Source organism: Dryobates pubescens, chromosome Z, assembly GCF_014839835.1.
Source record: "Dryobates pubescens isolate bDryPub1 chromosome Z, bDryPub1.pri, whole genome shotgun sequence".
NCBI lineage: Eukaryota > Metazoa > Chordata > Aves > Piciformes > Picidae > Dryobates > Dryobates pubescens.
Genome location: NC_071657.1, coordinates 96,988,971 through 97,016,012, shown reverse-complemented (window position 1 = coordinate 97,016,012; position 27,042 = coordinate 96,988,971). Strand labels below are relative to the sequence as shown.

Genomic DNA, 27,042 nt, shown 5'->3' with positions numbered 1-27,042 from the left:
TTTATATAACACAATATCAGACTGTAAATCAACTTGAAAATGTAAAATTTGGTGCTCCCCAAATCGGGATTGTTACATAGCTACATAAATTGCTCTGCATAAGACACAAATGGATGGGGGGAAAGGTGATTTAACATGTGTTTAATATGATACTGTGCAGTGATTATTTTGGATCTGAGCTGACCTGGTAAACCATAATGGTATTTGCATAATGCATCAGAGAGAATAGTTATGCTCCTTCTAAGATGGATGAACTCAAAGAAAGCTGAAATGATTTAAAAAATAAAGTGGTATCTGTATCTGCACTTAGAAGGTAACTGATCTTCAGTACTCACTGGTTTCAGATTTGCTCCTAGGGGTCATGCATCAGTGATGTGCCAACTGACAATTTCAGTAAGTATGCAATGTTAATTTTACTTACAGGAAATGGGTGCCCTAGTGAAAACCACACACTTTTACAAAACATTAAAATAAATGATAACAAGAGTAGTGCTTTGTCTTCTACTCATGTCACACTTACCTTTCCCCTCCCTCCCACCCCCCATTGTACTGTCCACAAATCACTAATGATAATCAATTTCTTTAAATTTTTCAGTGGCTTTTCTGGCAAGTGTTTGTGACAACATCCAGCTGAAGTCCATTTCTCTCCTAAACTAGGCTCTGGTAAATTTGTCAAACCCTGAGGCTTTGTTTTGTGTGTAAATACAAGTAACCATCAAGTCAAACCAAAGTACAATAGCATTAAGGTGGCAAGTTAAGTTGCTGTTTGCACAGGGATTGAATGCTGACAGAAGACAGTCTCACTGGAAGGCTCCACCTGCTGTCTTGTGCATAGTCCAAAAAGATGAAATAGAAAGCCATGACTTACTACTCATCTACAAGTTATGCGAAATGAACCAAAATAGCAAGTAGCTTCTCTGGAAACATTTTGAAACCCTTTTAGAAAACATAAATGGAACATCTGCACACAGTACAGATTTAAAAGGGCTGTATAACCAGCAGTACAAAAGATTCTGTAGTGACTTTATACTAGAAGTGAAGTAGTAAACTATATCATTCCATACCAGGAATCAATTCAGGCCAACACACTTTGTGCACAAAAACAGTACTCATGGACGTTGTATCAGGATAGCCACTTGATTAAGAGGCTTGTGCTACATGTTTGCCAAACGCTGTGCTAAAATGCTGCACTCTAGCCTGCATTTGATGGTACTTTGATTTTTTTCATCATCCATTCCTTATTCTTTCCTTCTGCAGCAGCCATGCAGAGCTAACAACCTCCACTTCTTCACTTCAGATAGTGCTAAGCATTTAATTTGCTAAAGGACCCAAACTGACACTCTACTCCTGTGCTTCCCGTCTCACCATCCAGTACAAGTTCAGTAGCTTGAAAGAGCAAAGTGAAAAAAGTGTAACAGAATAAACCTTACCATCTGAAAAACCCCTCACATCTACAGCAAGGATTTTCTAAATACTAGTTAGAGGAGATAATTTGAACAACACCACACTAAATTTCAAGAGTATGTTGTTAATGTACATGAGTTTAAGAGCAGCAAAGAATAGCAGTTCTGGACTGTCTGAAATCTACCTAATAGCCAAAAAAAAAAGAACCCAAGCCTCACAGAATCTTTATAACAGAACCTGTATTTTTAGATTAAGCAACTTTAAAAGTTTTACTCTTTTACAACCCAATTCATGAACACTCATACCTGTCTTTATATTAAAACACAAAAAAGACCACCAAGGGAGCAAACCCATGCCTACCAGCAAGTAACAGACAAACCAGAAGGAGGAATGAACAGCCTCACATTCAAAAACTAAGTGAACTGTTTCTGCATAAAGCATTCCCACACATCAATAATAATACAAAAAACTGTGATAAATCAGAATTCAGGGAAAACAGTGGTTACACAACTATGTCACTTCTCACGATCCAAGCAAGTTTTAGTTGCTTGTTACACTTTCTGTATTAGAAAGCCACAAAAAATTACCTTGCTGACCTAGGCTTATTATCAATTCCTTTTGCAGACAGGTAGCTATGCTTATACAGAAGTACTAAGTTCCAGCAGTTTTATCAGACAGCTCCTGTTGCAGAAACTTCCCCTTCTAGCAACTGAAAAGTCTCAAACCTCACCGTTTCCAATCTTAAATTAATGCTGATGGGAATAAATGTATGTAAATCTTGCTTTCCACTAGGTAGAATTTTTGTTGAAAGATGAGTGTCAGGAAGATTGAGACAACCTCTTCTCAGTGATGTCCAATGACAGGACAAGGAGCAGTGTGTGTAAGCTGGAGCACAGGAGGTTCCACGTGAACAGAAAGGAAAGCATTTTCACTGCGAGGGTGACAGAACACTGGAACAGGCTGAAGTTGTGGAGTCTCCATCTCTGGAGACATTAAAACCCCATTTGGATGTCCTCCTGTGTGAACTACTCTAGGTGGTCCTGCTCTGGGGCAGTGGGCTCGATGATCTTTCAAGGTCCCTTCCAACCCCTAACATTCTCTGAGTCTGTGTGACTGTAAGCACTTAGTTTTACAGACTTGTGCAAGTCACCAGTTTATTAAATATACAACTGTCAAATAAATGCTAAAGATGAATTAAAGAACCTAGCTACACTTGAGAAAACAAATGTATGCTGCTGAGTTCACAAATATCCCTCCTAGGAACTCCATCTAAGATTTGAGCTTTGTATTTAAGTACTGCACACAATGTCCCAATGAATAGTAACACAGTTTAATAGCAGCGGTACTGCTGGTACTGAAATACATTCATAGTCCTAGCCTCACTGATCACAGTATAATGCAGCTGATAACATTACTACTAGATGTTTTGCTACAGCATTCAGGAAATTCTTGGGATCTGACATGCATTAGGGTTGAAGAGCTATGACAAAAGTGTCCTGTGTAAATCTTCTCTCTGAATATGGATTATTTATTTCTTAAGAAGTTCTCCCTATAAATCTTTAGTTTATCTTGGAGCAAAGACAATACCTCTTGTGATTGTGATCTGACTACAGATAAATATAATTGAGACACACTTAACAATAAGCTAGCATGGATTTAGGAAGGGCAGGTCCTGCCTCACAAACCTGATCTCCTTCTATGATCAGATGACCCACCTGGTGGATGTGGGGCAGGCTGTGGATGTAGTCTACCTGGACCTCAGCAAGGCCTTTGACACCGTTCCCCATAGCAAACTCCTGGCCAAGCTGTCAGCCCATGGCTTGGATGGGAGCACACTGCAATGGGTTAGGAACTGGCTTGAAGCTGAGCCCAGAGAGTGGTGGTGAATGGTGCCACATCCAGCTGGCAGCCAGGCACTAGTGGTGTGCCCCAGGGATCAGTGCTGGGCCCCATGCTCTTTAACATCTTTACCAATGATCTGGATGAGGGCATTGAGTCCATCATCAGTAAATTTGCAGATGACACTGAGCTGGGGGCAGGAGTTGATCTGCTGGAGGGTAGAAAGGATCTGCAGAGGGACCTCGACAGGCTGGGCAGATGGGCAGAGTCCAACGGCATGAGATTTAACACATCCAAGTGCCGGGTTCTGCACATTGGCCACAGCAACCCCATGCAGAGCTACAGGCTGGGGTCAGAGTGGCTGGAGAGCAGCCAAACAGAGAGGGACCTGGGGGTGCTGGTTGATAGTAGGCTGAACCTGTGGCAGCAGTGTGCCCAGGTGGCCAAGGTGGCCAATGGCATCCTGGCCTGGATCAGGAACAGTGTGGCCAGCAGGAGCAGGGAGGTCATTCTGCCCCTGTACTCAGCACTGGTTAGGCCACACCTTGTGTCCAGTTCTGGGCCCCTCAGTTTAGGAAGGATGTTGACTTGCTGGAACGTGTCCCAGAGAAGGGCAACAAAGTTGGTGAGGGGTTTGAAATACAAGCCCTATGAGGAGAGGCTGAGGGAGCTGGGGTTGCTTAGCCTGGAGAAGAGGCAGCTCATGGGAGACCTTGCTCTCTACAACTACCTGAAGGGAGACTGTAGGCAGGTGGGGGCTGGTCTCTTCTCCCAGAGGACACAGTCTCAGGCTGGACCAGGGGAGGTTAGGAAGAAGTTCTACACAGAGAGAGTGACTGCCCATTGGAATGTGCTGCCCGGGGAGGTGGTGGAGTCACCATCATTGGAGGTGTTCAGGAGGAGACCTGATAGGGTGCTTGGTTGCATGGTTTAGTTGATTAGGTGGTATTGGATGATAGGTTGGACACAATGATCTCGAAGGTCTCTTCCAACCTGGTTTATTCTATTCTACAAGAAATGTTAGTCTGTATACATTAACATTCTGACACGAAATGTCCTCTGTACTTAATGTTTTTGGTACTTTAACAACAAAACAAACACACCTATTTTTAGTGAGGTACTGCTCATTTCAATGAGACCACATTTACTGCCTTTTCTGTAACTTCAGGCAATTAATGAAACTACAAAAGAATCAGTACATTCCTGACTGCTCTTTCCTGTGTTTTAACAGTTTTAAATTAATTCTTTCCACACAGGAAAAATAGTGTGGAAATTAACAAAAGAGATTAATTTATTTAGATGAGTGGATAAGAACCAAGAGATCATAACGAAAGCAAAAAAAAAATGTTCATTTTCCCCTTTTGTTTCCTTGTAATTCAAAACAGGAGGAAAAAACATATAACCAAGCAGCTTATAGTTTCAGTAAAGGAAATATTACTATTTCCTTTAGAATCTAGAAAAAAACCCTAACAGATCTTGTGCTTTAAAAAAGTGATCTACTTTCTTTTTTGGCGGGGGTGGTGGTGTCTTAATTCCTGCAGATTAGGTTCTACAGTTCTCAAACTACTGAATTTACAACTTGGAAAAATCCCACCCCTCTGAATGGTTGGGCTTAAAGAGCAGTCTCATGAAGTTTGAAGATAGAGAATGGAAACACCAGTATTTCATAAACTATTCACAACTATCCCCATTCTGTATCTCCTGCTGTTTACTTTTTTCAGCTGTGAAAGTATAGTGGTATAATGCTGTTTTTAAAAACAGCCTGTTAAAACAGATGTATCATCATCTCTGAGATGTACACATGCATTAGGTAAATTAGTCTGTTCCACTGAGAATGCAAATCAAGACAAACTCAAAACCTAATGCTATCATATATGAATGAGCTCAAGTATGTGGCATCTGGTTTTGAAGGGATGGCAAATGTGTGATTTTTATTAACATAACTTGGTGCTGACTTAAATTCCCAAGTCTTCAATTGTAACATGTGTGCACCATTAATATAAGTGGCCTAACAGAGGCAACACACATTATCACAGTATCACAGTATCACTAAGGTTGGAAGAGACCCCAAGGATCATCAAGTTCAACCTGTCCCAACAGACCTCACAACTAGACCATGGCACCAAGTGCCACATCCAATCTCCCCTTGAACACCTCCAGGGACGGCTTCATTATGGTTGTTTACATGACATTTAATAGAATTACAATGAATGCAATTCTTCACATTTAAATTATGAAGCAAGAGGGATAATAAGCGTAATAATCTGTAACAACTCTCTTGATTTCCAAACCTCAAAGTTTCCTTCAAGTACTTTCAGTTTCTCCATAGCTAATTTTAGCTGACAGCCATCTCATTCTTCTCACTCACCATAAGTACCTCATTCTCATATGACTTTGTCCAGTTTGTCTATTACATTGAAAAGCCCATTAGCAAAGTTTTATTTCACCACAAAACCAAGCCTTTAATAGTCCTTGTTAAGCAAACCTTTTCTAGTTCATCAATATCCTTTAAATGGCTATTACTGCAGTAGTAGTGATATCACTAGGAAACTGGATAAAATTCTCTCTCCTGCCTGAAATGCATTTTATACAGAGAAGGATAGTATTAGTCTTCCAACCCTCTCACAAGAGAAACTCATGTTTTGGTGAGAATTTAGTGAAACCCCACACTCCTAAAAAGGAGTTGTCATCTCCTGCCTGCCTTATCTACATACCTCTTTATCTAGGTGTGTAATCTCATGTTACATTTAAATGAAAACAACCTTAATGGGGAGGAACAAAAAAGTTAATTTCTGTCCTACCTTCAAAAGCTGCTTGCCAATTGTTGGACTCATTTTTTCATCCACCATAAGAATTACTATCCCTCTGTCATCCATACCTCGGCGTCCTGCACGACCTGACATTTGAATATATTCACCTGAGGTTATCTAGGATAAAATGAGAAAAAAAAAAAAACATTAACAAGCATTAGAACAGCAAGAACATAAAAAAGCCATTTACAATTATAGAGAAAATAATGACATATGAAAACTAGCAGAAGTTGTCTGAGACATGAATTTTTCAGACAATTCATTACTCATAAATGATCACTGAGCTAGTAAGCAGAAATTAATGACTATGAATAATGTCAGCAAGTGTAGTTAACTAATGCTCCCATAGCTACAGTGATTTTTTGTAATAGAGCAAATTGTTTTAACAAGCACTAGGAATTTTACTGATGCCTGATGTGATGGAAAATTGCTGGACATGTGTTGTATTTTAGTAATCTCTGACACTTTCAGCATACCAATAGGCATCTTTACAATCTTCCAAGAATGAGTCATTTCATTCAATTGATTAAAATGTAATTTTAAGATACTGATACTAAGCAAAGTGGTATTTCTACACCTACTAACCAGGGAACAGTAAGTTATAGAACAAGTTTATGTAAGAATTATCATATATATATGTATCTTGAGGACATGCTATCAGACTGAACGAATCATGAAAATAATAGCCCAGACTAAGATGTTTAATTTATAATGCAAGCCAAGTGACTTGTCCCATTTATCACCGTTTTTCTCTCTCTGAAAGATGAGCCACAACACTTATTTATGTTTGCTGTTATGACTTGTACACCCTTCCAGTTACTTACATATGAGTAACACATGGGGTTCCAATTTTGAGAACATTTGAATTTTTTTCTGTCTGTTTAAGAACCTGCCTCTTTTCACACATTTATCTCTGAGATACTCAAGATACTCTGCTATAACAGATGAATCAATACATCATCTCTTTTCTTGGGTCTGTCAAAACCTAAATTTAGTGATCATTCTGGATGATATCAAGACCACTGCTCTGACATAGCAGAAAGTACATGATCTGACGGTTTTGGACAAGTTCTGTAGAGGTATTAGTCCAATCCATTGGCTACTGCTAACCTATGTATGATGCCCTTTTACTGTACCTATTAAAACAAATAACCTCATTCATGATCTGAGGAATCTTGTCTTCAGGAATTAATACACTTATGCATGTATCAGTGAACAGAGGAATATTTTTAAAAGAAAATATTTTACAGTGCATTGGAATGGATAGGCCAAGAATAAGTTAAGTTCTAGCAAGGTTTAAATAATGCAGATCAGATATTCTACAGAACATGATTGTCACTTACCCATCGAAAGTCTTTTCCATCAAATTTGCTGGCACTTGTAAATAGAACAGTCCTGGCTGGCATATTAATTCCCATAGCAAAAGTCTCTGTTGCAAATAAGGCCTAAGTAAACAGGGTAACATTAAGCAAGCAAAAAATAAAGCATCTTAAGCAAACATGCAAATCCTGAGTGTTGCAACACAACTATTCCAGATTTTACCATTTATGTAGAGTCAACACAGGAACATATGTATTTTCAGTATCTAGAACCTGGAATAAAAGTGGTTTTCCCCCTTTCTTTCCTCTGGAAAACAAAAAAACTAGTTCAAAGCAACCATGTGAAAAACTCCAAGAGTTTTATACAACTGACAAATTATACTCTGCTCTGGGGAGACCCCACCTAACATACTGCATCCAGTTCTGAAGCCCCTATTACAGGAAGGATCTGGACATGCTGAAGCACGTCCAAAGAAGGGCCACGATAATGATCAGAGGGCTAGAGCACCTCTCCTATGGAGACACAGAGTTGGGGCTATTCAGTCTGGAGAAGACAAGGCTCTGAGAAGACCTTATTGTGGCTTTCCAGTATCTGAAGGGGGCCTACAAGAAAGCTGGTGAGAGACTTTTTAGGGTGTCAGGTAGTGATAGGACTTGGGGGATGGAGCAAAAATACAAATGGGTAGGTTCAAATTGGATGTTAGGAAGAAATTCTTCACAAGGGTGGTGAGACACTGGAACAGGCTGCCCAGGGAGGTGGCAGAATCCCCATCCCTGGAGGATTAAGGCTGGATATGGCTCTGAGCAACTCGATCTAGTGTGAGGTGTTCCCACCCACGGCAGAGGCACTGGAACTAGATGATCCTTGAGATCCAGTACAACCCTAACAATTCTATGACTGAGTTTTTCAGGACTGACTGTGTATTCATAACAGAAAAATCTGTGTAGACATGAAATATATACCTTTATTAGGCCCTCAGAGAAAAGAATTTCTATGGTTTCTTTTAAGATAGGGAGCAGACCACCATGATGGATTCCAATTCCTCGCTTCAGAAGAGGTAGCACGTGCTCAACCTGAGAAGACACACAAAGAACAGTAAACAAATTTTAGCATGTTACTAAAAATGTAAAGCCTGCTTTGAAAACTTCAGCACTGCCATTGCTGTTCATGTAAAATCAGAAAGTGGTGGTTTAAATACAATAAACACTCCTTCAATGTTATGTTCCACTTAGCACTAGGAATGGTATCAAGTGTAAAGCCAGAGGCACATCTTTTCAGTGGAATAGATCTATGCAGGGTTAGACCAACTGTGAAGCTATGTGCAGTTCAATTTGCCTCTAAATAAATGTCTCATTTAAAAGCCTTTTTTAAAATAATGACCTTGGTATACATGACTGTTTCATTTCTAGTTGCAGCGAGTTAACTTACTGGTTAGTGCTGCACAGTGAAGTCAGCACCTATGAGAGCAATACAAGGAAATTCAAATTGTAAATGAATAAAATTTCTCTTCAATTCTAAAAAACATCACATTCCAAACAAATACCTACATAACTTAGTTGTCTCAGCTTTATTCTTTGAAAATAAATGTTCTCATTAACAATCTACTAACACTTGGTTACAACCCCAAACTTTGAGAATACAGGAAAGAAGGGGGCAGAAAAAACACAACAGTTTTACTATTTGTTACAAAGGTATTGTGAATCCTGCATGATTCTGTCCATTTAGAAGCTTACATTTTTCCATTGTAAAGACAGTCACTATGCAATAAATTAGAATGCAGATTCATCAGTTCAACTTTCTGAAAGGCTCAGTCATCAATATCTGATAGAGTGCATACTGCATTCTCATTTGAACTATTTCCAAGCAGTTTTAACTTGGGTATCTCTCCTCATAAGCCTTTAAGTTAACTTGAACACATAAATAGAAAAAACCCACGAAGAAATAGATGTTAGGAACCCCATGGTTAATTTTTGGCCTATGTCATTTGCCAGAATCTTACATGGAACAAACCCTATTCACAGTGTTACAGTATATTAGAGGTTGGAAGGGACTTCAGGAGATCATTAGGTCCAACCCCCCCACCAAAGCAGGATCACTTAGGGTAGTCTACACAGGAATGCATCCAGGCAGGTTTTGAAAGTCTCCAGAGAAGACGACTCCACAACCTCCTTCGGCAGCCTGTTCCAGGGCTTCATCACCCTCACTGTACAGAAGTTTCTCCTCATGTTGAAATGAAAGCTTTTATGTACAAGTTTGAACCTGTTGTTCCTTGTCTTATTACTGTGCACCACTGTAAAGAGCTTGACCCCCCTCAACACCCAATTCTCCAGATCCCATTTCACAATGCCAAACAGCAATGAAGAGACTAATCTCTCCAGGTTTTAATGAGAGAATGTTCAGTTTATGATCTCTGTATCCACTGTAAAAGACACATAGCCTTGCAAAGTGCATAAAACAGGAGTGCAGCAGCTAACTCTATTCAGCCCCCGCTCACCTGAGGAAGCTTTTTGTCTTCATCTGACAGACAATCAATTGCATTATTGAACACTTCTTCAACCATCTTTTTTTCTTCATCTAAAAAGGCAATTACTAAGTTATTACAATGTCCATAAAGCTAATACCATATGTAAACAAAACCTACCACATTCTAACATTTACAAAAGTTTACTATAAAAACAGCATGGAAGACACCCACAACAGGTCAGATAATCAAGACCTGAATGTAAGCCTGAAGAAGGTCAACAGTAACCAGAAGTAGATGGTCAGGGAAAAGAAAAATAGAACAAACCTGGCAGAATAACCCAAAACTTCTGCTCTAAGTTTGGGACTCCCCAGTTTTATATACTTTTTGTCCATTTCATAAACTTCTCTTTACCTACTTGTCCCTGTCTGCATAGGGATAGAGGACCTTCCTCTTCCCTGTTAATTCTCAAAGTCTACATCCTTTTCACTGCAGCAGTACCAATATCAAGAGTATATATTGAAAGTTATGACTGAAAAAACAGAAATCCAACTCTACACTTCTGCATAGCTTTCTATTTTCTGACAGAAATGGGTGTATTATTTTGCAACACTAAATCAAGACAGACAGCAAGAACAGATCAGACATAAACCAGTACCTTGATTTAAAACAATTTTCTTTTTTTTGTTACAACTCAACATTTCTGAGGTTTTTCCAAACTTGGTCTTAACCCAAAAAGAAAAAAAAAAAACACTTCTTTTGGGTTTTTCTTTGAGAAGGGAAATAAAAGAAAGACTGAACAGTTGAGAAATAACAGTCCAGTAGTTTGTTATACGGTTGTTTTAACTTTGAGAAGACAACTCATTTTTCTAATTGTGATATAACATGAAAAACTGGGAAACATTTGTTAGCATCAGTCTTATCCCATTATAGCTACAGTTTACTAGGAATTCTTGTGCTGTTATTACAGTGAACAGGATTTTTGGATAAAGCAGAGAAGGTTAAAACAAAGGAACAATTCAACATTGTGGTACGCGAGTGCTCTTCGTGCATCAAGTTTCCCACTGAAAACAGCCTGATGCAGTGACATAGCAAAGGAAAACGTTAATTGTTTTTACACAAGAAGTGTATTTCCCAAAAGAAACAGAAAATGTCTTAACAGGAGTTAAGATTTCAAATTAAATCACAATTGTGAACACAACTGTATTTTACTTGTTTGTACCTGTATTGAAATCTAACTTTGTCATCTGAAGTGCATAGGCCTCACAGTCCTTCTTACTGAAGCTGAAAATAATCACAGGCTGGAAATTCCTTTCCATGATCATCTTCACAATCTTAAAAACATTTGAAGGACCTGCAGAGACATTAATTGAAATGTAATTTTGGCAATTAATTGCGACACGCGTAAGTTGCATACAACTTGGTTGTATTCTGAGACAGTTACTTTAGAATGAGATTCAAACTCACCTTTTGTTCCTCCTTTCCTGCCTTTCTGATCTCCTTTAGCTAAGTCTCCTGCATCTCTAAGCACTTGCATTGCCGTATTAAAATTGTCTTCTCTGAAATCTCCCTAGATGTAAAACAAAACCACAAGCTTTATAAATCACCTCTTACACAACCCGTGTAAAACTACTTGAGGTTTGTACAGCCAGTACCATTGCCATGTATTTACATACAGAAGGACAAAACCAATGCACAGAATGACAACTGACTCTACTAGGTCAGTTGCACAACTCAAAATTACACTGGCATGTCTGATGCTATTACCATTGCTCTGTCCACCACACCAACCACCGTGCCAAATGTGTTGAATAGAAATACCAAAACTGACTCTTAGAAGTGTCTACATGACCCAATGAAGACCTAGCTACTGTTTTTGGCATTAGCAACTGCTGTGCAAGCCTATGTTACGTTTTAAACAACTCATTACTTCCAAATCACCCAAAGCTACAAAAATATTTTGCCCCCTCAAAGTAAAGTTTAAATGCTACTACATTTTGAGTGAGAAACAGAACAAGAAACATCAGCTATTTCGCAGATTTAGGAAAAGAAGCATGTCCTTTAGAAAACAAAGCAAGTATGAAGGCACATAAGACATCTCAGCAAAGTATTATTCAGATGACTACATGACATTAGATAATGAAACCAACCTCTTGTATGAGACTCCAAAAATCTGCCAGCAATTCATAGACTGCTATTACCTGTTTGTACTTCATTTCAACACAAACATCCTTTATACAGCCAATCTAAACTTTGCAAGAGATTGGTGACTGTTACACAAGAAAAAGCTTTCAAACAAATGGAATATTCCTTACATTTTCATCAACAACCAGATGGAGTCCATCTCCTCCTGCTGGGAATATGTAATGCTGCAGTGGAGTGGGTCGATAGTCAGTGTAAATCACGTGGCAAGGCTAAAAGAAAGAAGAGCATACACAAATCTTTTACATTTCTAATTGCATTGTATAAACACTTGCTAGAAGGAAATATGCAATACTTTACTATTAAAATACATTCTTCTAAAAGCCAGAAAGTAAGACACATAGAAACTAAGACAAAAAAATTTCATTCCTGAGTATAGACTTCGTACTAATGATGCTTCTTAAGAAAGTGAAAGAATACTCATTGACTACAAAAAATTCTCATGAAGGCAAAAACCACAGGCAGGTAATATTTCACTCTGTACTACTATACAGACTCAAAATGCGAAGATCTTATAAAGCCAAAGATAAAACTTAATTTCTGTTTTGTACATAAAAGCCTGCAGTATTTTCATACCACCTGAAAAAGGCAAAACAGTAGACTTTTAAAGCCTTCTAAGGGTTTTGTGCATGGAGAAAGCTTCTTTAGAAAAAAATGACAACCAGTAAGCCTGAGAATGCTTCCTTCAAAATGTTTAAAAAAAAACCAAATCAGTCCAGTGTTCTGCAGAACAGGTCCAGGTTTTGTGCCAAGCTTAATCAGTCATCTTTTACACTACATTCCTTTCACCACAATCAATGTAATCAGTCTTCAGGGGATTTTAAAAATCAGACCAACCTTTTGTGGATATTAACATCCCAAATTCTAATTCCCAGATTCTTTGCTGCAAAAGCATTTAAAAAAACAAAACCAAAACAAAATCAACAAGACACACAAAAAAAACCCCAAGAGAATCAAATAAACCTAATGGATACATTCTTCTTTTCTCACTTCATTTCCATGCATATATAGTACTTCCTATGGATTAATGATTTGATTTACACATGACCTTTTTACTGAGCTCTTCAAACAATTTCTCCCTCAAACCTCTTGTCTATCAGCCCTCTGAAAATCATAGTGTTTCATCAACCTGGTGTCTAAATTACTGTGGAAAACAAACTTTAAAGAAACAGCTTTAACATTGTTATGTAGAACTAACAGCCAGAATATCTGCAGGAGAGGAGTAAAACCAGAGAAGCCAGGAGTGGTCTACACCATCATTTTTAAGCAGTACAATGACTAAAAAGATGATCAAAGCTCTCAACAACCAAAGAGTATTGTGCCAGAAGACAAGAACAGAGGTATAGCACATTGCAAATATTACCTGCTTGTGAAGATGGCAGATCCATTCAGCAAACTGACGAGCATTTGGAATAGTTGCAGAAAGGAACACATAATGAACATTGTCAGGGAGCAAAATAATTGTCTCTTCCCAAACCACACCACGTTCTGAAAAATGGAGGAGTCACAAGAGAGATTCATGTGATTAAAGCCTGTTTTTCATCTCTGAAGTCAACTGACAACAAATTAAAAGCCCCCCTGGACAAATGGGAGTATAGCAAAGGCTTTCAAACTGGCTTTTGCCTTGACAAAGAAAATGGCATACCTGAACTCACTATAACTATCTTACATACATTCAATACTAAACAAAATTCTGAATGACTTATTGGGCAGAGATAACAGATGTTTTAAGAGAGTGAATGTATATTTAATTCTACTAAAGAAAAAAAAAATCTTGAAAAGCTGCACATATAGGATACCTGAGTCTCTCATGTAGTGGATTTCATCAAAAATAACCCATGCAACTTCTCGCATAACCTCAGAACCTCTGTAGAGCATACTTCTCAAAATCTAGAAAAGGCAAAAAGCAGAAGGCCATCAGATAAAACAACGGTCACAAGCTACAGAGATGTCACATATACACTGCAATATGAAATCTTATTCTGCACAAAACTTAAAGAATTTATTTACACATTGTCTGTGAGATATTTTAAGTTGATTCTAATCTAAAGAATTCTCATTATACAAGATTAAGTGGTATCCCTGAAGGAACATGAAAGAAAAAAGACTTCTGCCAGGCTGGTTTTGGCAGCATACTCTACAGGTCTACAGATCTATTTCTGCCAAGCCTTCTTCCCTTCATGATGCCAAGATAGTCTATACTAAGGGCATCCCTTAGTACTCTGCAAAAAATGTGGGGTACACCACACAGTCTCAAGCTGTGCCAGGGGAGGTTTAGGCTGGATGTTAGGAGGAAGTTCTTCATAGAAAGAGTGATTGGCCATTGGAATATGCTGCCCAGGGAGGTGGCAGAGTCACCATCACTGAAGGTGTCTAGGAGGAGACTGGATGCCATGGTGGTGCCATGTTTTAGTTGATTAGATAGTGTAGGGTGATAGGTTGGACTGGGTGATCTCAAAGGTCTTTTCCAACCTCTTTAATTCTATTCTATTCTATTCATCCCAACAGATGATTTCCTCTTAATTACAGAGAGGTCAAGTCATCTTATCTTTACACCTGTACCTTTCCCTACCATGTTTCTGGGGAAGGCTCTTTACTCCTTTGAGGTAAAGGCAGAGAGAAAAAAGAAATTCCAACTCATGGCTATTTGTGCAAGAGAAATATAACAGCACTTCATTTCCAAGGGGAAACACTTCACATTGGTGGAGTACTAGCATCTACTGTGAACCACTCAACCATCACTCAGTAAGCTTTCACTCCCCATTGCATTCCCTGTAACAAAATACCAACCTTCCAGGACTCAGTAGGACTGACTTTCAGTGTTCTACATCTATTCAAGGAACAAGGAAAACTAGTCATCTTGATCATTCAGAAAAGAAAGCTCTGCCTTTCTCCATGTAAGAACGAATGCAAGCTCCTGACAGTCCAAAAGCATGAATTTACTGAGATGTAGCTAACTTTTCCCAAAACTGAAAGTTAGAGGCATAAGGAGCTTTATAACATTTTCTACCATAAAGAATTATGGTTATTTTCATCCTCTAATATCAGATCTTCTCAGCAAATAGAAGGGCAGAAGAAAACACAGACATATCAAGAATTAATGTCACATCTTACCTCAGTTGTCATGACTAGACAGGAAGCTGTAGGATTAATGGTGACATCCCCAGTCATCAAACCAACATCCTGAAATTCTTCATACATCTCACGGTACTTCTGATTACTCAAAGCTTTAATGGGACTTGTAAATATCACACGCTGTTTATCCCTCAAAGCCAGGGCAATTGCATACCTGTATTCAAACATATTTAAGTCAGAGATACTCAGTGTGTATTACTTTCCTCTAATCTGCTTAAAAATAAAAAATGCAATTCAGTACACCAATAGCATTCCACATCTAGATTATCAAGCCCAGTGCAATGTTATTTCAACTATGTATGCCTTTTAGAAGGCAACAAGTCACTGACCAAATTAACTGATTTTCACGGACATCAGAGCACATCCAGTTTAATCTAACAACCTAATGCCACTGTCTCATGACAATCTATTACCATTTGAACCCATGCTCTAACATATCTACATGTGCATCTCATTTCTCTTCAGGCAGCAAAGCCATTCTACCACCAGACTAAACCCTGACAATTTCTTGCCCAATAAACAGCAAGTTGCATATTAAGGGAAAGCTGTATTTCTGACAAAGCAAACTGAAACCAAAGAAAATCCCTATTAGTTATAGCTAGGGGCTAGGAAACAAAAGGGTTTTTTCTAAATCCATGCAAATCTACTGCAGAAGTTTTCCTTTCAATCTATGGAACATCAACAAAATCAGATACTTAAAAAGTGAAAGGCTTAATTTGTGATGCAAGTTTACCTTTTACTATCCACTACACAAGATGAAGTTATTTTTGTATTCAAGAGTAGATAACTCAGTTTTGACACTGATGGTCCAAACTTCGTGTCAGAATCCAAGACACAACAACTACTTGTAGTTCCACAAAATGACATGACAAGGCATCTGACAGGCTCTAATAAGAGAGTGGCGTGGAAGTTACTTACTCTGCACAAACAGTTTTACCAGCTGATGTATGAGCTGACACCAACACAGACTGGTTATTATCTACACAAAGAATAGCTTCTCTCTGGAAGGCATCAAGAATAAATGGATATTCCTAAAAAGAAAGAGAAAAACCACAACATTTTAAACACAGATGGTTACTTGCATCTAATTAATTTTGTGACTGTTCTAGAGGGCAAATCACAGGCAGAAATAAAATTATGTAGATATTTGCACCTTCAACTGAATCCAGTATTTTGCAATGACTTTGTGTTTAAATCATTTTAGCTAACCCACTACACCAAAGATCTTTGTTTCTGTTGGAAAATAGAACTGAAAGCATAACAGTCTATCCACTCTGTCTCCCACCATGGTTTTACTCTAGCAAATTTAAAATACAGAAATACCCATCTTACTTGCAGTATCTTTTCAAGATATTATTTTCCAAGCCTTACTGACAAAAAGTACATTATTTTTCCTGCTACTGTCATCTACTATCTAAAGCATAAGCAAAGAGAACACTGAAGACAATCCCTTGCATACCTTTGCAGCTTTTCCAGTTCTTGGCTTCAGACCTGTGAAGTCCTCATCTGCTGGAAGTGCAACCTACAAAATGCATTTTAAATAAAATCAGTTGCAGAATTCTGTCTCCTCTTGCCCACAATAAGCTAGGAAGAGCTTATTCCAGGTGATGTAAAGCACATGAAAACTGGTTTGAATTTCTGTTGTCCCATTTCTATGAGCTTGTGCATCAAAGCTTCCTTCACAGTTTTTCAACTAATATCTCTACACTCCCAGCCAAACAATGCTCCTTCTTTCATTTCTCTGGTACTTAACTACTGTCTCATGTGACATGTTTCACTTACCTCAGAACATAAGCCCTTCAGGCAAAGATTGGCTTATGGCCATTCTATTTCCCTGAGAGAACCCACACTAGGCAGAGGTTGGTCTCTTCTCCCAGGCAGCCAGTACCAGAACAAGAGGACACAGTCTCAGGCTGCATCAGGGGAGGTTTAGGCTGGAGGTTAGGAGGAAGTTTTACACAGAGAGAGTGATTGCCCACTGGAATGGGCTGCCTAGGGAGGTGGTGAGGTCACCGTCGCTGGGGGTGTTCAGGGCGAGGCTTGACAAGATGCTTGGTGCCATGGTTTAGTTGATTAGGTGGTGTCGGATGATAGGTTGGACATGATGATCTCGAAGGTCTCTTCCAACCTGGTTTGTTCTATTCTATTCCTTGCAAAAGCTTCTCAGCTTCTGTTCCTCAAGTTTTCTGTTTCACCAGGATAAAAAAACCCTGCATTTCTTAGGGAGGACTCACTCTGCTTCCCTGAGAGAATACACACCTGTAAAAGTTTCTCAACTTCTGCTTCAATGCTGGGCTTCTCAGGGAAGCCCCTCTTTCCCCAAGAGAACACACACTTTACAAATATCACAAAACTGGGTTTCCCAAAACAGGGTACTGAGAATTCTCAGGGAGGTCACACTATAAAAATCAACATTTGTACCCCAGATAATCTTCCCCGAGAAAGGACACACATTTAAAGTGTTTGAGAACTCACACACAGTCTCTCTGAAAGAGTTTCACTTCATCCTTCTCTGGCCACTTCCCTCTCGGGAGAGTGAAAACACAAATCTGGACTCTACATTCACTTCATACTCAGAGTAAGTCTCAGACACACACACACACATTTCAGGGTTCTCAGAAATGCAATAGTCTTGCTGCAATACTTTCACTGCACAGGAATCCTGCCGACTGCACCAATATTAATGTCTCCGTCCGGAGAGGGAAAGAGACTCGGTTCTTTTGAATATTCCCGTGTCGTGAAATGAGTGGCACAAACGAGGCCAAAATATCAACAGCTAGACTACTTATTACGTAAATAAAGTGGATGGATCAGAAGGGGAGAGGGAGAAAATAGAGAAGGAGAGAGAAGAGAGCGAGCAGAGGAAAGGAATTATTTTAGCACAACCCTCACCCCCCTCCCAGTTTGAGTCTGTGGAGGAAAGGTGCTGCAGGAGACGTTGGGTCTGTAGAGAAAGGGTGCTGAGGCTTTGGCTGTAGAATAGATGTGGCTCTGGGCAGCCTCTTCAGCTCCATGACCTGCAGCAGGCAGAACTTAGGGCACGGAGAGAGAGTTCTGCTTCTTCCAGGTTCCATTATGATGTCTCTCATTTTTCCTCTCCTGGTATTCTCAGTTTTCCTTCTCAGCAGCATTGTCCTTCTCCTGTGTTTTTCTTCATCTGTGTTTTCGGTTCTCTTGAGCCAATAGTTGCTCAAGTCTCTCATACAGTTTTTAGTCCTTAGGTATGTGTCCAAGTATTGTCCTTCAAGAAATGAGGGACCAGGTGGTGAACCCGTTGTCTCACCAGCCTCCCTTTCCCGGGTACTTGATGGGTGGAGGTTATCTTGTCTTTGTTGTCAGGCCAGCTGTGGTCCAGTGAGCAATCTGCACCTTCCCAGAGTCATTCCAGTGGCACTGCCCAATACACATCAGCTACTGTCTGGGCAAGGACTAAAGGTGATCTATCTTTGTTGAGTCACACCAGGAGAGAACAGCTTTAGTCTCTCACACCTACTCTAGGTGATCCTCCTTTGGCATGATTTTTCAAGGTTCCATCCAACCCCTAACACTCTATGATTCTGTGTGCTCAGTGGCATGGTTTAATTGTGCAGTTGGGAGTGCTAGCTCAGTAAGTTAGACTTGATCTCAAAGGTCTCTTCTGACCTGAACTATCCTATGACTACACAACATATTAAACAATCAGCAGCATTGTTATACTGGTAGTAATACACATAATTCTATGAAAACAGCCTATAGTCTTCATGTGCATTTTCATCGCACTCACCTCATGTGTACAGCCCTCAACAGTGTCCACAGCTTGCACCTTTACTCGAGGCATCAGATCTGCCAAACTAAAAACACAAGAGTTAGGATGGCCAAAACTGTATTCAAAAATTCTGTTTTCTTTATAGACTTGAAAATGCTGAACTTCACCTCTACTTTAACGGCAACATTGAAAAAAAAACCAAACACACAAATTTGGAACAGACAGGTGGCTGGACTAAGAATACTTAAAAAAAAATCACTACTGTACAACATAATCTACTTTAGCTCCTGCTTTGGGATTTGTAACATCTTAACAAGTTGCACCACAAAACAGCACTTGGATCTTAAGTGGAACTTAGGAAAAATTGCCATAGAAAAGCAAATGACAATCCAGATCAGAGTTGTGTCTGATAGAAATCAGTAACATCTCATCCAGAGAAAAGCATAAGAACACAGCAAGCACAGCTTTCATTTCCATAGCAGCATTTTCTACACTGTGAGCTGGGAGGGACATACATGCATTGGGCCTTCTTGGATTAATTTTTATTAACCTTTCTGATCATTTACTGAACTAATATTACCAAGAAGCTATTAAGATACACTAAGGTGAAAAAATGCCCAGTGTCTCTTCATTCTGTTTTCACAATCCCTCATAAAACTTAATCATGAAGTTCTTGAAAGGAGAGAGGGAGAGACACATAGATCCTAAAGAACAGAAATGGCATTCTGGATTTCCTGCATCTGTTGACATATTCAAGTACACATCCCTTTCCACACCAAATACATGCTATTTGTGCTCAAATTTAGAGATACACCCATATTTTAGATTCCAAATATTCACTGCAGTTACAGTCCTACATGCCTCCATAGCCTTATTTCGGTCCCCTTCATTAAATTCTTCTTGCTGTATTCCAAGCCAATTATGTCTTACAGTAGCAAGGTAAACAGCCAGCCCACCTCCTCCCAGGTGCCTCACTGCTTATCTCATTATATGCCTGAAAACAGCACAGTGGCTTTGATGCAAAACCATTGATTCATATGCAGTAACCACAAACCCATAACCATTTCATGCTGCAATTGCCTACCTATAATATTAAGAATAACTAGCTGAAGCTGCTCTGCCAGCACATCATCACTTACATGGACCATGCAAAAAAAACAACTTCATATGCAAAGCTATCTTTATATGAAAACACTGTACACCTATTAAGCTGTTCCTAACTGGCATGTAGCTAACCAGTACACCTTGCTATAATTTCCTTACATACCAAGGTGGGCACTTACTTAACATCATCTGATATAACGTTTTCCAATTTTGACTTCTTCCCCAAAAGAGCATCCTCAGTACTATTGAAGTCAGCTTCTCTTTTGGACTTTCCTATTGCATCTGCTGAAGGCTTCTCTTCCAATCGTTTTCTGCAACATAGACAGACAACAAATTTAATATTTGTCTCTTTCATGTATGTACTTTCAGAAAATAAATCAGGTGTTCTACAGGCAACTGTAACCACGCTACATTGAAAACGCGTCCTGGGGAATTCCCTTGTCTTCCCGGGTAAGCCGACTCCTAGATCCCCGCGCTCTCCCCTTTCCGCTCGGGCGCGGGCTAGCTGCAACTCTGGGGCAAGTACTGCCAGGAAAGCGTGTCCCTTTAGGCGGCATGGGCCCCCCAGTCCTGAGGGTTTCGGCAACTTAAACAAGCTGGCAAAAAACAAGCCAAACAGCGAGGCTTGAGCCCCAGCGACCAGACCCCAGCTGTACTCTTACCCCGGTCTCTTGGAGCCCTCGGTGGCGCCTGCTTTGCTCTTCTTAGCGCCGGAGTTGCCCTCGAACACGTCGAAAAGTTCGTCGCCAAAGGCGTCCGCCATCTTCCCCACTGCTCCCACTACGCCACGCTCAGAACGGCCTCCTTCCACCTCCGGATCCTTTCCGCCCCTACGCTAGCGCCACACGCTGAAAAGAAACAGAATCCACTGCCGCCCTCGAGCACCGCGTCACGCCGACCGGATCCCAACCCGGCCAGCACGGGAGCACACCAAGCCCTGCACCAGCACACACCCGCCACTGCAGATGCGGCCTTCCCACAATCCTTTAGGGGCGGCAATGCCCCTTGTCCCGGAACTTGTTTTCCCGCAAGCCCATAAGGCCATGGTGGAGGCAAGCTGCGCTCCCCTCAGGTGCTGACCAATGATAGATGAGAGGTGGTGCCAAGGGAACTCTATTGACCAATGGGGCCGCGATGGGTGGTGCCAAGCGTAGTGCCCGGATCTAGGGAGAAGGCCGGTTGCGGTGTGGGAAGAGGCGCCATGGGCGGCCGCAACAAGAAGCAGAGGGCAGGTAGCGCGGCGCACACCGCTTCCGCAGCAACTGCTGCCGCTCGGGCTCGAGCCGCAGCCGAAGCCAGCGCTGCTGCTGCTGCCACCGCGGAGGTGTGTAGCCGAGCGCTGCCGCGGCCCTCGCCTGCCTCCAAGGAGCCGCGTGTTAAGCAAGGTAGGGGTTTTCGCGGCGTCTGGCAGCTCCGGCAGGGTGTCATGGGGTAGCTGTGCCTTTGAGCGGAGGGATGCAAAGTCCTGGCGGCTGAAGGGTGACCCAGATGCTTGGAAGCGAGTGGAGGAGAATCCAACGCGGGCGCCGCCTGAGGACCTGAGCGTCGCGGGGAAAGGCCTGCTGACCGGCATGGTGTCACTGAGCACCGAGAACGGCACCTGAAGTCCCTCCCACACGGGGTTTGTCAGGCTTGCCTTTAGGGCCGACTCACTTTCTAGCCTGGGCAGCCAAGCCTTGTTGACATCGGTGTGTTGAGTAGTTACAAAAAACGTTTCACTGGATTATTGGCAGTTCTCATGGAGCAAGCACTGGTATTGCACTTTTTCAGCAATGAGCTTTTGTAAATGTCACACTTCAGATTTTCTAGAAAACAACATAATACGAATTTAGGATAATTTTTTGGTATCATTTTAAAAGGCTTGAGCGGTTCTGGAGATGGCGACACTTCTTCAGTGTTGACCAAGCTGAGAGATCATTGTTCTAGGTGCAGCCTGGAAACCCAGTATCCTGCAGCACTATGTGATGTCTGTTTTCAATCACAATATCACTGTATAACTAAGGTTGGAAGAGACCTCGAGGCTCATTGAGTCCAACCTGTCTCCACAGACCTCATGACTAGACCATGGCACCAAGTGCCACATCCAGTCTCCTCTTGAACACCTCCAGGGACGGTGACTCCACCACCTCCCTGGGCAGCACATTCCAATGACGAATGACTCGCTCAGTGAAGAACTTTCTCCTCACCTTGAGTTTAAACTCCCCTGGCACAACTTGAGACTGTGTCCCCTTGTTCTGGTGCTGGGTGCCTGGGAGAAGAGACCAACCCCTTCCTGGCTACAACCACCTTTCAGGTAGAGGGCAATGAGGTCACCCTTGAGCCTCCTCTTCTCCAGGCTAAACAATCCCAGCTCCCTCAGCCTCTCCTCATAGGGTTTGAGCTCAAGGCCTCTCCCCAGCCTTGTTGCCCTTCTCTGGACACATTCAAGTGTCTCAATGTCCTTCGTAAACTGAGGGGCCCAGAACTGGACACAGGACTCAAGGTGTGGCCTAACCAATGCAGAGTACAGGGGCACAATGACTTCCCTGCTCCTGCTGGCCACACTATTCCTAATACAGGCCAGGATGCCATTGGCCCTCTTGGCCACCTGTGCACACTGTTGGCTCATGTTTAGGTGGCTGTCAATCAGTACCCCCAGGTCCCTCTCTGTTTGGCAGCTCTCCAGCCACTCTGACCCCAGCCTGTAGCTCTGCATGGGGTTGCTGTGGCCAAAGTGCAGCACCCGGCACTTGGACTTGTTAAATGCCATCCCATTGGACTCTGCCCATCTGTCCAGTCGGTCGAGGTCCCTCTGCAGAGCCTTTCTACCCTCTAACTGACCAACATTTGCTCCTAACCTGGCGTCCTCTGCAAACTTGCTGGTGACTGACTCAGCCCCCTCATCCAGATCATCAATAAAGATGTTAAAGAGGATGGGGCCCAGCACTGATCCCTGGGGGATGCCACTGGTGCCTGGCCGCCAGCTGGCTGTGGCACCATTCACCACCACTCTGTGGGCTCGGCCCTCCAGCCACTTCCTAACCCAGCACAGAGTGCTGCTGTCCAAGCCACAAGCTGACAGCTTAGACAGCAGTTTGCTGTGGGGGACAGTGTCAAAGGCCTTGCTGAGGTCCAGGTAGACTACATCCACAGCCTGCCCCACACCCACCAGGCAGTCACCTGATCATAGAAGGAGATCAGGTTGGAGAGGCAGGACCTGCCCTTCCTAAATCCATGTTGGCTGGGCCTGAGCCCTTGGCCATCCTTCAGGTGCAGTTATTGCTGCCAGGATCATCTGCTCCATCACTTTCCCTGGCACTGAGGTCAGGCTGACTGGCCTGGAGTTTCCAGGTTCCTCCATCCGACCCTTCTTGTGGATGGGCACCACACTGGCCAGTTTCCAGTCATCTGGGACCTCTCCAGTGAGCCAGGACTGGAGGAAAATGATGGAGAGCGGCTTGGCCAGCTCATCTGCCAGCTCTCTCACCACCCTAGGATGGACCCCATCCAGTCCCATGGACTTTTGAGTGTCCAAGTGGCTCAGCAGGTCCCGAACTAATTCCTCATGGATTTCCAGGGCATCACACTGCTCCCTGACCCCATCACCCAGCTCAGGAGGCCACTCATCCTGAATTCCTCCTGCCTTACTATTAAAAATGGAGGCAAAGAAGGTGTTCAGGATCTCAGCCTTTTCCTCATCTTCAATTATAGTGTTCCCCTCCAGGTCCAATAAGGAGTGGAGGTTCTTCTTACCCTCTTTTTTAGTGTTAATATATTTGTAAAAATGCTTTTTATTGTCTCTCACAGAGGTGTTCAGCTTCAGTTCCAGCTGGGCCTTTACCTCTCTAATTTTTCTCCTACATAATCTAACAGCTTCCTTAAACATATCAGGAGAAGCCTTCCCCTCCTTCCAAAGGTGATACAGCCTCTTTTTTCCCCTTAAATTCTCCAGGAGCTGCTTGCTCCTCCAGGCTGGTCGCCCTCCCCGCCGGCTCATCTTTCGGCACATGGGGACCGCCAGTTCCTGTGCCTTCAGGAGCTCCTGTTTGAAGTAGGTCCAACCCTCCTGGACCCCTCGGTTCGTGAGGGTTGGTACCCAGGGAGCTTTACAAATAAGTTTCTTAAAGAGGCTGAAGTTTGCCCTCTGGAAGTCCAAGGTGAAGGTTCTGTTGGTGCTCCTCCCTATCTCCCTGCACATTGAAAACTTCTCTATCTCGTGGTCACTGCACCCTAGGCAGCCTCCCATGATCACATTTCCCACCAGCCCTTCCCTATTGGAGAACATCAGGTCAAGCAGAGCCTGTCCCCTGGTAGGCTCGCTTAACAGCTGTGTCAGGAAGCTGTCCTCCATTCGCTCCAGGAATCTTCTGGACTGCCTTCTCTCTGCTGAATTAAGTTCCCAGCAGATATCTGGCAGGTTAAAGTCCCCTACAAGGACAAGATCTGATGATTTTGAGACAGCCTCCAGTTGTTTGTAGAATAATTCATCATCCTCCCATCCTGGTTGGGTGGTCTATAACAGACTCCAACCAGGAAACCAGCTTTAGCAGATTATAGCAAATCCTGCAATGTCCAGGCCATTTGAGGATCCAGTTCTAACACAAAGTTCCGATTCATTAACTTAAACTTCTTGAGCCAATTCATGTACTTTGCTTTCACAAACTTGGGCTGTGCTAAACATAGTTTCTTGCGTCTCCCACTGCTCCAACACCATGGTGTTCAGTCCTTTACAGAAACCTGCCTGCTTCTCTCCCAGATTTTGTGCTATGGTGAAAAATAAGTCCCATCTTCTGTCACATTTTATTTACAAAGAGTCATACCCTTCTTTGTTAGTGCTGGCTTAAGGGCCTTTCTATGCTACCAATTGTTCTTATGTGCTTGCATGCACCAACCTGTGTTAGGTTGGATTTGTGTTAGCTACTGTATTCAATGTTCTGTTGTGTTCTGCTTATGTAATTAATAGTTCTCTACAATTTACAGGTCCAAAAACTTACAGTTTAAGTTCAACAACAGATTCCAGTGCTGCAACAAATCTAGATAAATCTGTTCTTAAGGCAAGTATCTTCATTAGGTAAAGCACTTTCGGTTTCATTCTAAGCTTAGCTGAGTTAATACTTCTTCGGTATTATGTTGTGCAGATAAACTACTTGCAAGGAGTTTAGACTTTGACTGTCCTGAGCTTGATATGTTTGGTATTTTGAGTGTGCTTTAAGTAACAGAGCAGGGGGAAGTCTGTATGTTTAAGTAAAAAGCTGTATGTTTTATGTAGGTCTGTTAAGAGTTACCTTTGGGCCTCAGCAGTGTCTACAGATGAACAGAAGTTCACGGAAGAATACAGATTTGTAAACAAAAATCTCAGTAGCAGCTAAAGCTTGGTTCATGACCAAAATTGTCTCTTTTTTTATGCTGGATAGGAAGGAGAGTCACAGATTGGATCTTCATGGCCAAGATACAGCAGTTGTTATAAGCACAGGAGAAAGGCATTGTTCTTTCCAGGAGATTGTTATTTTAATTATTATTACTTATTGTCTTTATGGTATTTCCCTTGACATACTAAACTTCCTCAAAGGTGTAAATGGGGTTTCTGCGTAATAAGGAATAGTTTATTCTATTTCAAGTAAAAGCATGCGTTTGCAAAGTAAGACATGCCCCTTTCATGAGAAGTGTTTCGTGGTCTTAGAGATACCTGGAAAAGTTCATATTTCAATGGTAGAGATTTCTGTGTTCTTTTTTTAGGTATGAAGTGCATTGATACGTCATAAACATTTGTAATCAGCTGATTTTTCTCTGTGCAGGTAACGATAAACGGTCATTTGGAGAAAAGGATTATTGATGTAATCAATGACCATAAAAAACAAAATGATGACAAAGGAATGATTTCTAGAAGACTGACTGCTAAGAAGCTACAGGTATTATTAAGAAGTAACACATTTTTAGGCTTCCAGTAACTAAAACCACAGTCCTCTGACAGAAAGGAGGAATAAGACTTAATCAGGATGTTTTGTGTTTCCTACATTTTTCATTCTGTGTAGCTGAGGAATTGTAGGCTTACATTTCTAACTAGAAAATAAGTTCTGCACAGCAGCTGGAGTGTAGATTTATTTATATGTATGCATATGTATTTAAAATTAAGATATTATAAGCTCCATGTGGAAAACAGGATTTTCTACTCAGCCTGCTGATCTATTAATTTGTACCATTTACCATCTAGTCCACTTACACACCAGTTACCTGATTTGTGGGATGTAGGAGTTTACAAGCCTGTATTGGATTGACAGATCAAATGCTAATATCTTCAGACTTCTTATTTATAGGATGTGTACATGGCTTTACAAAGGTTCTCTTTTAAGACTGAGCATATTGAAGAAGCAATGAAAAACACACTTTTGTATGGTGGTGATCTTCACTCTGCACTTGATTGGCTTTGTTTAAATCTTCCTGATGGTGAGTATTAATGAGTTTTTAATGGAAGAGTAGTATGACCTGCTATGGCATGGCAATGCTTCATAGCAGTAATTAAATGCAACATTTCATGAAGAGCAATAGCTGTCACAGTGTTCATTCCTGCTGACTGGTTCTGGGATATTTTATTGGTGTACAAAATCTTGTATACCTGTTCTTCATACGACGGAGTTTTATGGAAGTCCAGCAAGCAAATGCTGACTTATCTAAATGCTCAAGCCTGCTTTTATTTTGGGTGTGCTGTTTGCTTTGTGTTCTAGTTGGCTCCCAACACACTTTAAAAGATTTTCAGTAATTATTATTGACTTGTGCTGTCACGTGAGTTTCTTTTATTTTGAAGATGCCTTGCCTGAAGGCTTTAGCCAGCAGTTTGAAGAACAACAGCATAAACCTAGAGCAAAATTTTGTTCTCCTGTATCACAACGTGAGCCTCCACCTCAATTAATAAGCAATAGAAAGAAAGAAATTGGCCCTGAAACTAAGGTAAGTTCAGAAATTATATTTGTATTTACCTGGAGGGAAGAGAGGATGAAGGTTTTTAAGTACAAAATTTGCTTTGAATTACATGATTTATGTGAAAA

The 27,042-nt window shown here is 41.4% G+C and overlaps 2 protein-coding genes across 2 annotated transcripts in view; one reads left to right on the top strand and one right to left on the bottom strand.

The window, feature by feature from the left end:
• Positions 1–20,866, bottom strand: part of MTREX (Mtr4 exosome RNA helicase) — a 47,076-nt gene extending 26,210 nt beyond the window's left edge. The window contains exons 1-15 of the mRNA XM_009896604.2: positions 20,683–20,866; positions 20,200–20,331; positions 18,935–19,001; positions 16,631–16,693; positions 16,090–16,202; positions 15,151–15,325; positions 13,836–13,926; positions 13,400–13,524; positions 12,150–12,248; positions 11,302–11,404; positions 11,057–11,188; positions 9,868–9,947; positions 8,336–8,446; positions 7,397–7,498; positions 6,045–6,170 (exon numbers count right to left, since the gene is read on the bottom strand). Coding sequence (XP_009894906.1) covers positions 6,045–6,170; positions 7,397–7,498; positions 8,336–8,446; positions 9,868–9,947; positions 11,057–11,188; positions 11,302–11,404; positions 12,150–12,248; positions 13,400–13,524; positions 13,836–13,926; positions 15,151–15,325; positions 16,090–16,202; positions 16,631–16,693; positions 18,935–19,001; positions 20,200–20,331; positions 20,683–20,783 — 1,620 coding nt within the window. The 5' untranslated portion in view covers positions 20,784–20,866. The remainder of the gene's footprint in view (positions 1–6,044; positions 6,171–7,396; positions 7,499–8,335; positions 8,447–9,867; positions 9,948–11,056; positions 11,189–11,301; positions 11,405–12,149; positions 12,249–13,399; positions 13,525–13,835; positions 13,927–15,150; positions 15,326–16,089; positions 16,203–16,630; positions 16,694–18,934; positions 19,002–20,199; positions 20,332–20,682) is intronic.
• A 317-nt stretch (positions 20,867–21,183) lies between these two features.
• DHX29 (DExH-box helicase 29) overlaps positions 21,184–27,042 on the top strand; it is a 29,459-nt gene continuing 23,600 nt past the window's right edge. The window contains exons 1-5 of the mRNA XM_009896613.2: positions 21,184–21,405; positions 24,980–25,053; positions 25,795–25,908; positions 26,314–26,443; positions 26,802–26,944. Coding sequence (XP_009894915.2) covers positions 21,222–21,405; positions 24,980–25,053; positions 25,795–25,908; positions 26,314–26,443; positions 26,802–26,944 — 645 coding nt within the window. The 5' untranslated portion in view covers positions 21,184–21,221. The remainder of the gene's footprint in view (positions 21,406–24,979; positions 25,054–25,794; positions 25,909–26,313; positions 26,444–26,801; positions 26,945–27,042) is intronic.